Raw genomic sequence first — 15,418 nt, 5'->3', positions numbered from 1 at the left:
TAGCGTGACTTTTTGCTATTTTGTACAAAATAAAAGCATTTAAAAGCAAACATCCTGATTACACATTAAAGCACACTAGTGTGATAAACAGTGTAAATTTTTATTATTTTTTGTTTCATATTGGGGAAAATATTCATAAATAATTTTTTCACTCAAAAAATAAGGTGCCTACTCTCAGATAAATAAGGCCTTCGATTAATCAGATGCAAATAGAAACACAAAACCAGTCCTAAATGAAAGAAAACAATTATACAAAAAGATTAAATCCAATATTAGGTGATAATATAGCATAATGACAGATTTATAAGCATTTGTTTGAATTCCGGTCATTTTTGACCCGGGAACACCACAAGTGTAACTTTTTGCAATTTTGTACAAAATAAAAGCATTTAAAAGCAAACTTCCTCATTAAACATTAAAGCACACTAGTGTGAGAAACAGTGCAAATTTGTTATTATTTTTTGTTTAATATTGTGAAAATTATTCATTAAAAAATTATTTTTTCACTCAAAAAATAAGGTGCCTACTCTCAGATAAATGAGGATTACGATTAATCAGATGCAAATAGAAACACAAAACCAGTCCTAAATGAAAGAAAACAAGTTGATGAAAAGATTAAATCCAATATTAGGTGATAATATAGCATAATGACAGATTTATAAGCAGTTGTTTGAATTCCGGTCATTTTTGACCCGGGAACACCACAAGCGTGACTTTTGTGAAATTTTGTACAAAATAAAAAGAATTTAAAAGAAAACTTCCTGATTAAACATTAAAGCACACTAGTGTGATAAACAATGCTAATTTTTATAATTTTTTGTTTAATATTGTGTAAATTATTCATAAAAAAATGATTTTTTTCACTCAAAAAACAAGGTACCCTCTCTCAGATAAATGAGGCCTACGATTATTCAGATGCAAATAGAAACACAAAACCAGTCCTAAATGAAAGAAAACAAGTTGACAAAAATATTAAATCCATTATTTGGTGATAATATAGCATAATGACAGATTTATAGCAGTTGTTTGAAGTCCGGTCATTTTTGACCTGGGAACACCACAAGCGTGACTTTTTGCCATTTTGTACAAAATAAAAGCATTTAAAAGCAAACTTCCTGATTAAACATTAAAGCACACTAGTGTGAGAAACAGTGCAAATTTGTTATTTCTTTTATTCATAAAAAAAATGTCATTCAAAAAACAAGGTGCCTACTTTCGGATAAGTGAGGCCTACGATTAATCAGGTGCAAATAGAAACACAAAACCAGTCCTAAATGACAGAAAACAAGTTGACGAAAAGATTGAATCCAATATTAGGTGATAATATAGCATAATGACAGATTTATAAGCAGTTGTTTGGAGTCTGGTCCTTTTTCGACTAGGTGAAATAAAAACCCACAAAAAATAACAAAAAATTAAAAATAATTTCTGAGAAGTAGTTATACCCTGTGTGAACAAAGTCAGTAAGTTTGACCCCAATGCGTTATTTTTCGGGGAAAAAGAAAATGTTTTTCAGGTCAATTTGACCCAAACACAACAAGAGGGTTAAGAGGGTTAAAAGAGTTTAATTTGTGACGGGAAAACCTGTAGTCTGGAATAATTTTTTAGTATTATTTGTGGCAGTGTTGTTAATGTTCAAAATATTTGAATCAGGGTTCTTTGGTGGAAAGGAAAGTGCTCCAGGTGGGTCTGTGAAGAGACTCTGTGGTCAGCTGAGGTCTGAAAGTGTCTCTCTGTGGGCACTTTGCCTACTTCTGCCCCGGCCAGCACAGTTAAACACAGCAGATGGCAGAGACCCGATGCTTAGGGAGGGCAAGAGGTGGCGAGCCAAAAACATGGACAAATTAGTGCCACCAACTGTCCCGAACAGGCGGAGCTTGACTGGAGAGCGCTGAATACACAAACGCACACGTGTGAGTGCCATCGTCCGCAGGCCAAGAGTGTTATTTAGAACATGACTTGCAGATGAATCGAACCTCCTGTTTCTGTAACACCAGCAGGATTTGAGAGGGCAACATGAGGTAAACATTCACAGCACGGAGGATAAGCAGAGCATTTTTATGTGCTATCCTGTTTTTGTCTACATCGTGGTTCTCAGAGGGAAACATGGGACAAAAATTGAAAGTTCTGTCATCATTTGCCCATATTTTGTTGGAAACCCATTTGTTTTGTTTTTTTCTCGCATGCAACATAAAAGCTGTTTTGAAGATTATCCAAGCTGCTTTTGCTTACAATGAAGCTACATATGCTCATTTGGCCTTCTGAAGCCACATGATTGCTTTGTGTGAGGGAAATCTTAATAAAATATCTTAAAAAGATAATCATAATAAAAGTTCTTATTCATATTAAAGTCTTTATTTTTTGGACAAAACATATTTTGGCCCTCGCTGACATACACTATTGTTCAAAAGTTTGGAGATTTGAGATTTTTAGGAATTTATTTTCATTTTTGGAAAGAAATTGATATTCCACTAATGCATTACAAGTAACGCAATTACGTAATAATATTACTTTTTCCAAGTAACTAAAGTAAGGCATTACTTTTTATTTGACAAGAAAATATCTGAGTTACTTTTTCAAATAAGTAACACCAGTTACTTTTTCCCCCATTTATTGATTAATGTTGAGAGAAATTGTGAGTAAGATGTTACTTTAGTTCTAGAATAAATGTGAACATGCATTAATTGATCTCACTCACTAAAAGAACAGATACAGTGTTCCTCAAAATGAATAAAAACACTGAAATTCAAGGCGAACCTGCAATAATTCAATATGTTAAATAATACAAATATCCTTTAATCCCATTTTATTAACCGATGTCTTTGCTGCCGACCTTCGATGATCCAGTTCATCCATACTAATAAGCAAAAATTACTCAAGATAACCTAACATTTGTTTTCCTTTTTTGTTATTGCTGAAGAGTTGACATTTATCTTCTGCGGTCTATACTGTACAGACGTAAATGTACTTTTTTTGGCTTTTGGTGGAAAAAAGGCTTTTACATTTGCCAAAAATATAACTTTTTAAATTAAAAACAACAAGCAAACCCTGCCCAGATTTAAAAAGTAACGCAAAAGTAACGTAACGCATTACTTTCCATAAAAAGTAACTAAGTAACATAATTAGTTACGGTTTAGTTATTAGTTATTACTGTTAAAAGTACCTTTCCCCAACACTGCCACTAAGATGCGTTAAATTGATCAAAAGTGAGAGTAAAGACCAAAGAGAACCATTTCAAATGAATGCTGGATCATTCATCAAAAAGATTCCTGAGAGAAATCATGGCTTCACCAAAATATTATGCTGCAAAACTGTTTTTAATATTGTTGTTTCTTAAGCAGCAAATCAGCATATTAGAATGCTTTCTGAAGGATCATGAGACACTGAAGACTTGTGTAATAATGCTGAAAATCAAGCTTTGATCATAGCAGTTGTTTTAAAATGTAGTAGAAGAGTTATTATAAGCTGTAAAGATACCTCTGAATATAGCAGTTTTACTATATTTTTGATCGAGTAAAAACAGGCTAAGAGATGTCTTTCAAAGACATTTTAAAAATACTTGACCAAACCTCAAACTTTTGAACAGCAGTAAAAGTTATTTTCAAAGTTGTGAGACAAAAGCAGACACAGGACAAAAATACTGTGTTGCAAAAACAGGAATTTCAGAGCAAAGTAAAAGCTAAAGAAAAGAACGAGGAACAATTGAACCGTGGATGAAAGAGAGCGAGAAACTATTGGGAGAAAGAGAACAGCTGTAAAGCCGTAATAAGCTTAAAGCGTGCAGCACGTTTGCTCCCGTATGTTCAGCACACTTCCACAAAACAGCATGTCGTCTGGCGACCTGTTGACCCTGAGTGGAGATTAACATCTTTACCATGTTCACTCACACTTACTATAGAAACTTACGATCAAACAGAGGCTCCAATGTCACAAAACACAAGACCTGAGCTCTTCTGACCTGGACTAGCAGCTTTATAGCAATGGCCGCTCAAAACCATTCACAACACCAAAGCCACTCTTTTAACATAGATGTGTGTTTGTAGATGCCACATTCAACCACTCTAGACAAGTAGATGTGCTGGCCATCTTGGAATATCAAAGTGTCATCATTCAAAGTAACAAAGGTGCCACAACATTGTGCAGCCTCTGGTTGTACAAACCACTGATATTTAAATTCCCCCCAAAAATGGGAGAAACTTTCATAGGTCAGAATGTTTTGGTTTGTGTTTTATAAGGATTGATTTTATTACTACAGGTTAGTTGCTTTGTCTTGTGTTGTGCTGATTTAGAAAAATCATCTGAAGTCTATTGCAGATATAGATATTCATACATGCATATAACTACTGATGCAGATGCACAGACAAATTTTTTTAAAAAGGAGACGAGACGCTGTTTGCACCTGTCAAGTTTGAGATTTGGGGCTTTTTGGTTTTTCATAAAGTATTTTTCCAGTCTAGTGAAAAGAAAACATCCAAAAGACACTGTTAAGTGTTTCTTTTATAGCACTTCATCTATTTGTCAGTAGATTTCAATTACAATACATATTTTTAAAGGCCGTTTTCTCAAAGTGAGTTTTTTCTCCTACACTGAGCCATAAATCTCCACTTCAGTAGCACTTACACACACCAAACTTGACATTCCTGTCTATATCCTGAAGGGATTTACAGAGGGATTTGTTCATATACACTGCCTGGCCAAAAAAAAAAGGTCATACACTCTAATATTTTGTTGCTTTGATTACGGCACGCATTCGCTGTGGCGTTGTTTCGATAAGCTTCTGCAATGTCACAAGATTTATTTCCATCCAGTGTTGCATTAATTTTTCACCAAGATCTTGCATTGATGATGGTAGAGTCTGAGCCTTCTCCAGCACATCCCAAAGATTCTCAATGGGGTTAAGGTCTGGACTCTGTGGTGGCCAATCCATGTGTGAAAATGATGTCTCATGCTCCCTGAACCACTCTTTCACAATTTGAGCCCGATGAATCCTGGCATTGACATCTTGGAATAAGCCCGTGCCATCAGTGAAGAAAAAACCCATTGATGGAATAACCTGGTCATTCAGTATATTCAGGTAGACAGCTGACCTCATTCTTTGAGCACATACTGTTGCTGAACCTAGACCTGACCAACTGCAGCAACCCCAGATCATAGCACTTAGTTAAATCCAGGTGGCGACTTTTTTTTGACCAAGCAGTGTATATATATATTTATATACATATATATTAGCAAGAATGCTTTACATTTATCAAAAGTGAGTATTCTGAGTATTTTAAAATGTAATTTAATCTAATTACTAGTACTTAATTTTGTAATCAGTTACTGTCTCTGATGACCACCAGTAGCAAGTTTTGCAAGGACAAACTGCAGAAAATCTAAATAGATGTAGTTCTAAACTTCTTTTTTGATAAATGAATGCGGCCAGCTGCGATTTCTGAGTGCTGCTGTGGGCGGAAGCATCCTGTTGATTTATCAAATGATTTATCTGCAGAGATTCCTAAACAGTGTTTCTCTCCTCCTCCGGTGACAGAGTTACGATCTTTCTGGCTGTCCCACCACCTCACGGTTTTACTGCCTCCTCGTGTTGCATCTGTCAGTCGTAACACATGCACACGCACAAACTCACTCCTCTCACACTGGTCTTTTATTCACGTCTAACCCGCTTGTGGCACCCTTGGGGTTTCCCTTTCTCAGTCTTTCAGAGAGTTACGGTATGTCACAGACTCCGCTGCACGAGGAGGCTTAATGAGCATGCAGTGCTAATGTGGAACACAAAACTGGACCGAGAAACAGATTGCATTTGTTTATATTATTTTTTCCGGCTGTGTGAAGGATGTGGTAAATAATACTGGCAAGTGAGCAGGTTCACTTCACTTTTGTCTCAAACCATTTCTAATAGAATGAAAAGGAAGAATCTTAAAGTTCTTATACATGTCTTTAGGTGGGTTTTGTATAGATTTTTAAAAAATATGTCTACTAATTTCAGCAAGTGACTAAAAATGTCATGTGGTGCGATATTAAAAAGTAGCCTAATAATGTATTTTCCAATATTATTTCATAATTTTACTAGGCTGAGTGCTGTATGCAATCACAGAGTGCCGATATACAGCTATATCTCATGTCTACTCATGTGATATTGTGTTTATACAACAGTTTGACGGCATGAGTGTGTAAACACATAAGAAACTGAGTGCCTTTAAAAACCTTTAAAAGCAGAACTACTTCCTTCCGCCATAGATTTAAATCTCAGTTTGACTGTTGAACAGCTGAGCATAAGCCTCCGTTACTAATTCCAAAACATCACTTTAGAACTAGTCTCAGCCTCAGACGTCACGCCCACGGAACGTTGGCTAAACGTCTGATGCTTATGGTACACTTAACTAGAAAACCTTGAGGAATGTCGAAGTCATCTGATTAGTTGAATTTGATCGGTCCTCCGGGAAACAAATCGCAGACTGATTTACACAGTGTTTTGCTAAGAGGTGCTTATGCAGACGGCATTGTTGGTATACACATTTGCGACGTTCGCGAACAAATTACTGACCTCTTCTTCGTTAACTTTCAATGCTGGTTATTTCAATGACTGACTTGTTGCCCACCTACTACGTTGACATGCACACAGACGTAGTAGGTGGACTTTTACGTGCTTTTCCCGAACCAGGGAAGTGACGTCGACGTGTCGCCATTTGTAGTTTTTGAAACTAGTAGGGATCGGGTAACAGTTGTTTTTAATACACTCATGGTGGACTTACAAATTTTCCAATGCAGCGTTTCGAGAGTACATACCCTATTTACACTACTGTAGAAGTTTGGTAAGATTACTTGCACGTTTAGTGGTGCAATTTACGAGATACATCACATGTACCATGTACGGCTGTAGCAAGCCATTCGACAAGCTCGAATATCTCCGTCAATGTTCGACTAAGGTAAAAAAAAACTTCGGATGGGGCATTTAGATGGGCTTCGGAGTGCGTAGCAATGTAGTCAAATCTACTCCGAACCATCGCTTTAAGAATAGCACAGAGAGAGAAATGGACTGAGTGATTCTGCATCTGATACAGCATTCATTCTTCAGATTAATCCAATATTCACGATTAGTTTGAATGTCCGCTGAGGAAAGCGTTATCTTTGTCGTAACATTAATATCCTTAATATCTGTTAAGGCTAATTTCTGATGATGGCACTGCTCACTGTATTTATTAGCTGCGTCAAACTGTTGTTAAAACTAAAAATAACTTCCATTTCTAATGTTTTTTTATTAAAAAATCAGTATAAAAATCTCGTAAAACAATCTCTTGTCGCCATCTAATGGCAAAACAATGTAACTATATCACCAGGACAGACACAAATTTTCCAATAGACGTTATATTTATTAACAAACTGCATATTTGAACTATAAACAAGTACATTCTTGCCTAAAAACCTCTTAAAACTACATTCCGGGACACAAAAACAGCCTTTTTTTTTTTTTTTTTTTACTATTCACTAAAAAACAACAGTTTACTTTGTTGTGAAAGTGCATAATATTCTAAGATGGCCATAAAGTCTTATTTTTCAGTGTGCATATAATATAGTTTATATGGTTCATTAAAAAAAAATGCCCACCTATATCTGTCAGTCAAGAACAGGGCCTGTATAATACTTTAGATTAAAACAGTTTACAGTGTATTCTTCAGTAAAAAAATTTTTCAGTAATTGAGATTCATCCAATTAGCTTTAGTGTAGTGACATCATGGTGAAATCAATAAGGGCATTTTATCTTAATACGTTTAGATTATCTATAGTTATTGATTTTGTTGTTGTCGTGTGTTTTTGCTTTATAATGATAGACCGATTGAAATCCTAATAAAGTGTAGTATCTCATCCACTTGTTGGAGAGTGTGAGAGCTGGAGGAAAGAGGGGCTTTGAGGGGCAATAACGCTTGCTTGATTAAACAGCAATGGTCTTGCATACTGTCAGACAGATGGACGGGGCATTTTAAAACGCGACTCTTGCAAGTGGGGTGCGCGCTTAAAACCGCGCTCGTAAATCCGCGGTGACGCGCTGGTTTCTGGACGTGGCAGTGAAATAATGTTTGCGCTCGGCTCTCTGACTGAGGTCAGGGGGGCAAAGAGAGGAGCAGAGCCCATAAATCGACAGCTGTATGCTAATCATGTGAATATTGAGCGGTAGAAGCGTGACGCGCGAGCCCGCTGGTGGCATTCGCCTTTCGCTCGCGCTTGAGTGAGGAGTGTGCACGAGATCAATGAAGCGCGTGCCTTTGACTTTGATGTGAGATGACTTCACTGTAGGGAAACAACAGGACGCTCTTATTGCTGATGCTGCTGGATAAACATTTTTTAAAGATGAAGATATTTGGGAGATTGAAGTATAATCTGGTGAGTTTGAGTTCGCTTGGGTTTAAATGTTGAGATATTAGTATTTGTCACATGTTTTGCATATAATTTATCTTATATATCTTCAGTGATTTCTTATTGGTACATTTTTGGAGTATATCTCATGTATTATTTAGCAAATGTTTATTTAGTCTGTTACTTACTGATATTGTTAGTACATTATTTATTTATCTATCTAGTGCAGAAGTCTTCAAACTTTTTCAGGCCAAGAGATGAATTAGGGACATACAGCCTACTATAAAAAAAGTTGCATTTTAAATAGGACCCGAATACAAATACATAAAGTTTATGTATTTGCATAGGCTAATTTATAATGCTTTAAATATTATAAGGCATTAAACTCATCATTATGAAGATACATCAGTATGTATCATCATGTATAGTGTCATATGCATTACATTTTAATTTTATGGAATATATAAATGCACTTTTTATTAAAAATAAATGTAGCATTCATTAAAAATAATACAATATCAATGCATTTGAAATGTGCAATTGCTACTGTATGTGGTAAGATATTTTAAGGATTTTATTGAAGCATTTTTTGTTTGTTTTTGTGTGTAAAATGTCTTATTTGTGGCAAAACCAGTCATAAGGGTACTTTTTTATTTTTGAGATTTATATATCATCTGAAAGCTAAAAAAATAAGCTTTCCATTGATGATAGGACAATATTTGGCTATTAAAAATCTAAATATTTAGAAAATCACCTTTAAAGTTGTCCAAATGAAGTTCTTAGCAATGCATATTACTAATCAAAAATTACGTTTTAATATATTTATGGTAGGAAATTTACAAAATATCTTCATGGAACATGATCTTAATGTCCTAATGATTTTTTGGCATAAAAGCAAAATAAAAAAATTTGACCCATGCAGTGCATTTTTGGCTATTGCTACAAAAATACTGTCCCACTCAAGACTGGTTTTGTGGTCCAGGTTCACATTTAAAAATACTTTTTGTTAATTATTCTGTTAATAATTACTCAAGTGATTTTTGTTGAGCTTGTTCAGAAGTTCAGATCCTCTTTTCATGTTCTTTGGCTCTTTCTCCACTCTCTTTGATATAATTTTGATGATGAATGCTCTTGAAATATGACTCAGTGAGTTGTGTTTGTTGTTTGTGTGTGTGTGCGTGTTTGTGGCCTCAGCACAAAACTGGAAACAGCTGTTGGAATGCCAGTGTCATTGATGCTGGAGGAGAGTGATTCATTCAGCATTTTTGAAAACACTTCTAACATCTCAATCTCAGCACTGCTGCTTTATAGATGGAGCAACGCTTGTCACAGGGGCCGTTTTAAGCGTCTATATTGATTGAAATGAGGAGGATTGCATTGTTGGATTGGCTGCTGCGTTCATGAGGATTATGTTTTGACTTTGACTGATAGGGATTAAGTTTTGTCTTTTGTCTGTCTCACAGTAGACTTAAGACAACAATAAGGGTCCTCAGTAGTGACTGGCTGCTAAGGATGAGAGAGAAGCACTCTGTTTTTGTGTGTGCTATACTGACCTGAGCTGCTTTGATTTTTTGCATGACAGGATTTTGCATACGATGACTCCAAAGTGGAATTCAATGTGGATGCTCCTAATGGTGTGGTGATGGAGGGATACCTGTTCAAGAGGGCGAGCAATGCTTTCAAAACATGGAACAGGTAAGAACAAGCTCAATTGTCTGTGTGTTTTATGTTTTGTGGAGAGAATATGATCTCGAGTTTGTTTTCCTCTCTGACCAGGCGATGGTTTTCAATACAGAACAGTCAGTTAGTCTATCAGAAGCGACTAAAAGTAAGGGGTTCGACTTTATGATTCAAATGTTAACTTTTTGCAATGGTTATTATGGCCTGATGTTAAAATCTGCGGTGTGTTTCTAGGACGCTTTGACTGTGGTTGTGGAGGACCTGCGGCTTTGCTCAGTGAAACCTTGTGAGGACATTGAGAGACGGTTCTGTTTTGAAGTGGTGTCACCTACAAAGTGAGTATTGTGTTGAATGCAGTGTGTGTTTGAGTGTGTGTTTTACAGTATCTAATATCCAGATCTGCCTCTGTCAGGAGCTGTATGCTGCAGGCTGAATCTGAGAAGCTCCGTCAAGCTTGGATTCAAGCAGTTCAGGCGAGCATTGCTTCCGCCTACAGGGAAATTTCTGAAAACTATTACATTGAGGTCAGTCCTTCTACAGAGCTACTCATATTTGTAGACACATTGCATTACAAATCAATGTAACAAAAGTTAAATTGGTGAAAAGGCATATTAAAGTTTAGATGAAGGTTTGAAATTGAGTCACTGGCAGTGAAATTCAGTCAGTGAAAGTGTCTAAAATATTTAATTTAATTCGTGCATTAGTACTCTAATGTCATGTTTTGTGACCAAGTGTGGTAAAAGGTATTTTAAGGTCATTTTTATTACATCTTGAGGTAACACTTTACAGTAAGGTTCATTAGTTAACATTAGTTAACTAGTTTCGTTACATTAACTAAGATTAATAAATGCTATAGAAGTATTAATTCAACATTTACTAATGCATTATAAAAATCAAACTTTTGTGCTGGTTAACATCAGTTAATGCACTGTCAGTTAACATGAACAATGAATGTCATGTCTGTATTTTCATTAATTAACATTAACAAAGATACTGTAATAAATGTATTGTCAACACTTACTAATGGAACCTTATTGTAAAGTGTTACCAACATGGAATACATGTATCTATGTCTTTATTATTGTTTTCTAAAAAGTTACTTTTTAAAGTTTTTTTTATTGTAATATCCTAAATTATTAATTCATACACTACCAGTCAAAAGTTTTTGAACAGTAATCTTTTGAAGTTTTTTTTTTTAAAGAAGTCTCTTCTGCTCACCAAGCCTGCATTTATTTGATCCAAAGTACAGCAAATTGTGAAATAGTTTTACTATTTGCAATAACTGTTTTTTTATTTGAATATATTTTAAAATGTAATTGATTTCTGTGATTAAAGCTAAATTTTCAGCATCATTACTCCAGTCGTCAGTGTCACATGATCCTTCAGAAATCATACTAATATGCTGATTTGCTGCTCAAAAAAACAATTATTATTATTATTATTATTATTATTATTATATTGTTGAAAAAAATATGACTTTTTTCAAGTTTCTTTGATGAATAAAAAGTTAAGAAGAACAGCATTTATCTGAAATAGAAATCTTTTGTAACATTATAAATGTCTTTGTGATCACTTTTGATCAATTTAAAGCATCCTTGCAAAATAAAAGTATTCATTTCTATTAAAAAATGTAATTTTGAATGGTATAGTTTATAATGTTACAAAAACTTTTAATTTCTTTTCATCACAGAATCCTGCAAAAAATTTAATCAAGTGTTTTAAATATTGATTAATAATCATAATCATAATAATAATAATAATAATAATAATAATGTTTCTTGAGCAACAAATCAAAATATTAGAATGATTTCTGAAGGAACATGTGACACTGAAGACTGGAGTATGATTCTGAAAATTCAAATTTGATCACAGGAATAAATTACATTTTATAATATATTCACATAGAAAGCATTTATTTTAAATAGTAAAAATATTTCACAATATTACAGCTTTTGCTGTATTTTGGATCAAATAAATGCAAGCTTGGTGCGCAGAAGAGAATTCCTTTTGAATTTTAAGGAGATGCACCACGTGACATTTTACTAACACTGGCTAAAATAGTCAAAAAAGTAAATCAGATATTTTGAGAAGGGTTCTGACCTTGAAATCCTTTTTTATGATATCACTTTCTGTTTTTGTTTTTTTTCTGTTGGTTGCACCACATGACAGGACCGATATTTACAAGCTATGAAGCATTTTATTCCACCTTAAAATATATTTTTCAAATTGTTTTAAAATACATTTTATATATTTTTATTTATATAGACACAGCCATGAGGGTTTTATCTATATGTTGGTCGCACCACATGACAGAACAGCACTTATTTGTATATTTAAAAAATATAATAATGTTTCTTGAGCAGCAAATCAGCATATTTATGATTTCTGAAGGATCATGTGACACTGAAGACTGGAGTAATCATGCTGAAAAACCAGCTTTTATAACAGCAATCAATTACATTTTAAAATATATTCAAATAGAAAGCATTTATTTTAAATAGTAAAAATATTTCACAATATTACAGCTTTTTTAAGGAGATGCACCAAATGACATTTTACTAACATTGCCTAAAATAGTAAAAAAAAAGGTAAAGGAATGGTTTTGACCTTGAAATCCTTTTTTATGATATCACTTTCTGTTTTTGTTTTTTTTCTGTTGGTTGCACCACATGATAGGACAAATAGTTACAAGCTATGAAGCATTTTATTCCACCTTAAAATATATTTTTCAAATTGTTTTAAAATACATTTTTATATTTTTTTATTTATATAGACACAGTCATGGTATTATTTCCTGGTTTATGAGGGTTTTATCTATATGTTGGTCGCACCACATGACAGAACAGCACTTATTTGTATATTTAAAAAATATAATAATAAATGTTTCTTGAGCAGCAAATCAGCATATTTATGATTTCTGAAGGATCATGTGACACTGAAGACTGGAGTAATCATGCTGAAAAACCAGCTTTTATAACAGCAATCAATTACATTTTAAAATATATTCAAATAGAAAGCATTTATTTTAAATAGTAAAAATATTTCACAAAATTACAGCTTTTTTAAGGAGATGCACCAAATGACATTTTACTAACATTGCCTAAAATAGTATTAAAAAAAGGTAAAGGAATGGTTTTGACCTTGAAATCCTTTTTTATGATATCACTTTCTGTTTTTGTTTTTTGTTTTCTGTTGGTTGCACCACATGACAGGACTGATATTTACAAGCTATGAAGCATTTTATTCCACCTTAAAATATATTTTTCAAATTGTTTTAAAATACATTTTTATATATTTTTTATTTATATAGACACAGTCATGGTATTATTTCCTGATTTATGAGGGTTTTATCTATATGTTGGTCGCACCACATGACAGGACAGTACTTTTTTGTAATTTAAAAATATATCTATGAATTTTAATTCAAAAACCTCATTAAAGAAAAGTCAAGTTGACAGCATAAACTCTTGATTCCGCAGCGTTTGGACAGGACGGCGTCTCCCTCCACGAGCAGCATCGACTCTGCCAGCGAGCCGCGGGAGCGTGTTGTCAGGGGAGAGAGTATCCTGCAGCGCGTCCAGTCTCTTCCAGGAAACGAGACCTGCTGCGACTGCGGTCAGGCTGACCCTCGCTGGGCCAGCATCAACCTGGGCATTCTGCTCTGCATCGAGTGCTCTGGCATTCACAGGTGAGAGTTTCAGAGACTTATGTTCTCTGTCATGAGCCTAATGTGCTTTAAATTACAGGAGGCATTTCTGGTTTGGAAAATTCATCTCAAAAAGGCTACAACAAATCATGAGGTTGCACTACAAGTGATCCTGATCTGTTAGCTTGACTTGAATGAGCTGAAATGTTCCTTTATGGTCTATTTTTAGACACCTGGTGAATAACGTAATGCTTGCTATTTTAATGCAACAGGAATATCCATGGAAGAGCTCTTTTCACTCCACTACCTTATTTTCATATTGCTTTGTATTCCGCTGTAACTACTCTACTGCTTAAAAGCTTGGGATCAGAAAGATGTATTTTAAATAAGTTTCTGCGTTTATTTGATCAAAAATACTGGAAAAAAATTTAATTTTGTGAAATATTATTGTGATGTAAAATAACGCTCTTCTAAATGCAGCCTTCTTTAAAAAACATAAAAACTTTTGACTGGTAGTGTACATTAAATATTTTTACGTTTTAAGGAGATGCACCACATGACAATTGCTAACATTGCCTTAAATAGTCAAACAAGTAAATTCATCAGATATTTTAAGAAGGGTTCTGACTTTGAAATCCTCTTTTATGATATCACTAATCACTATCACCCTAAAATATATTTTCCAAATTCTGTCCAATTCCAATACATCTCATTTATTTCTCAGTGTCACATGATCCTTCAGAAATCATTCTAATATGCTGGAGATATTTGTGTTGCTTAATATTTTTTTTGAAACCTATGATACTTTTTTTCAGGATTCTTTTGATGAATAAAAAGTTAAAAAAAGAACAGCATTTATTTAAAAAAGAAATCTTTTCAAACAATATACACTACTGATCAAAAGTTTGGGGTCAGTCAATTTTAATTCTTTCTTTCTTTTAAATAAATGATTACTTTTATTCAGCAAGGATGTGTTAAATTGATAAAAAGTGATAGCAAAGACTTATATTTTGAATAAAAGCTGTTCTTTTAAGCTTTTTATTCATCAAATAATCCTGAAAAAAGTATCACAGGTTCCAAAAAAAAATTTTTCAACATTGATAATTCTAATAATAAATCGGCGTATTAAAATGATTTCTAATGGATCATGTGACACTGAAGACTGAAGTAACAGCTGATGAAAATTCAGCTTTGCATCACAGAAAAAAAAAGGTTTATATTGTAATAACACTCTGTATTTTTGATTAAATAAATGCAGTTTTGATAAGCATAAGAGACTTCTTTAAAAACATTGCAAGTCTTACTGATCCCAAACTTTTAATCGGTTATGTATATGATCTATATAAGAAATATAGACCTATTACTGCGTCCGTTATATAGGAGTTACTCATGGTCTGTTGTAGTAATTTGTTAATGCTTTTACACTTTTACATTTCCTTTTAATAGTAGATAGTTGAAGAGGGATCTCACCTCATTGTACTCAGTTTTTGAGAATGCATTTCTAGAGCAAAGCTTTTGCATGTTGTTTACATTTTACAGATAGTTACAGTAATTCCATAATTCACACAAAGCTTCATGGGCTGTAGAAAAAAAGGTGGATACCACACAGCAGTACAAAACAGACCATTGTTATTTGACTTCTCCAAACATCTGAGAAAGCCATCTGCTTCCATATTGATTTGACTGAAGATAGTCAGGCCTTCAAGCCACCTGCGTCAGAACCTTTATCCCTACTACATC

The 15,418-nt window shown here is 34.0% G+C and overlaps 1 protein-coding gene across 1 annotated transcript in view; it reads left to right on the top strand.

Annotated features, from left to right (window-relative positions):
- The window catches only part of acap3b (ArfGAP with coiled-coil, ankyrin repeat and PH domains 3b), a 235,515-nt gene that overhangs the window by 89,184 nt on the left and 130,913 nt on the right, over nt 1-15,418 (top strand). Inside the window, exons 11-15 of the mRNA XM_073825433.1 lie at nt 9,935-10,047; nt 10,129-10,180; nt 10,267-10,367; nt 10,445-10,556; nt 13,512-13,720. Of these exons, the coding sequence (XP_073681534.1) occupies nt 9,935-10,047; nt 10,129-10,180; nt 10,267-10,367; nt 10,445-10,556; nt 13,512-13,720 (587 nt within the window). The remainder of the gene's footprint in view (nt 1-9,934; nt 10,048-10,128; nt 10,181-10,266; nt 10,368-10,444; nt 10,557-13,511; nt 13,721-15,418) is intronic.

This window comes from Garra rufa, chromosome 20 (assembly GCF_049309525.1).
Source record: "Garra rufa chromosome 20, GarRuf1.0, whole genome shotgun sequence".
NCBI lineage: Eukaryota > Metazoa > Chordata > Actinopteri > Cypriniformes > Cyprinidae > Garra > Garra rufa.
Note: the sequence above shows the minus strand (reverse complement) of the source record. Positions and strands in the feature narration are given on the sequence as shown.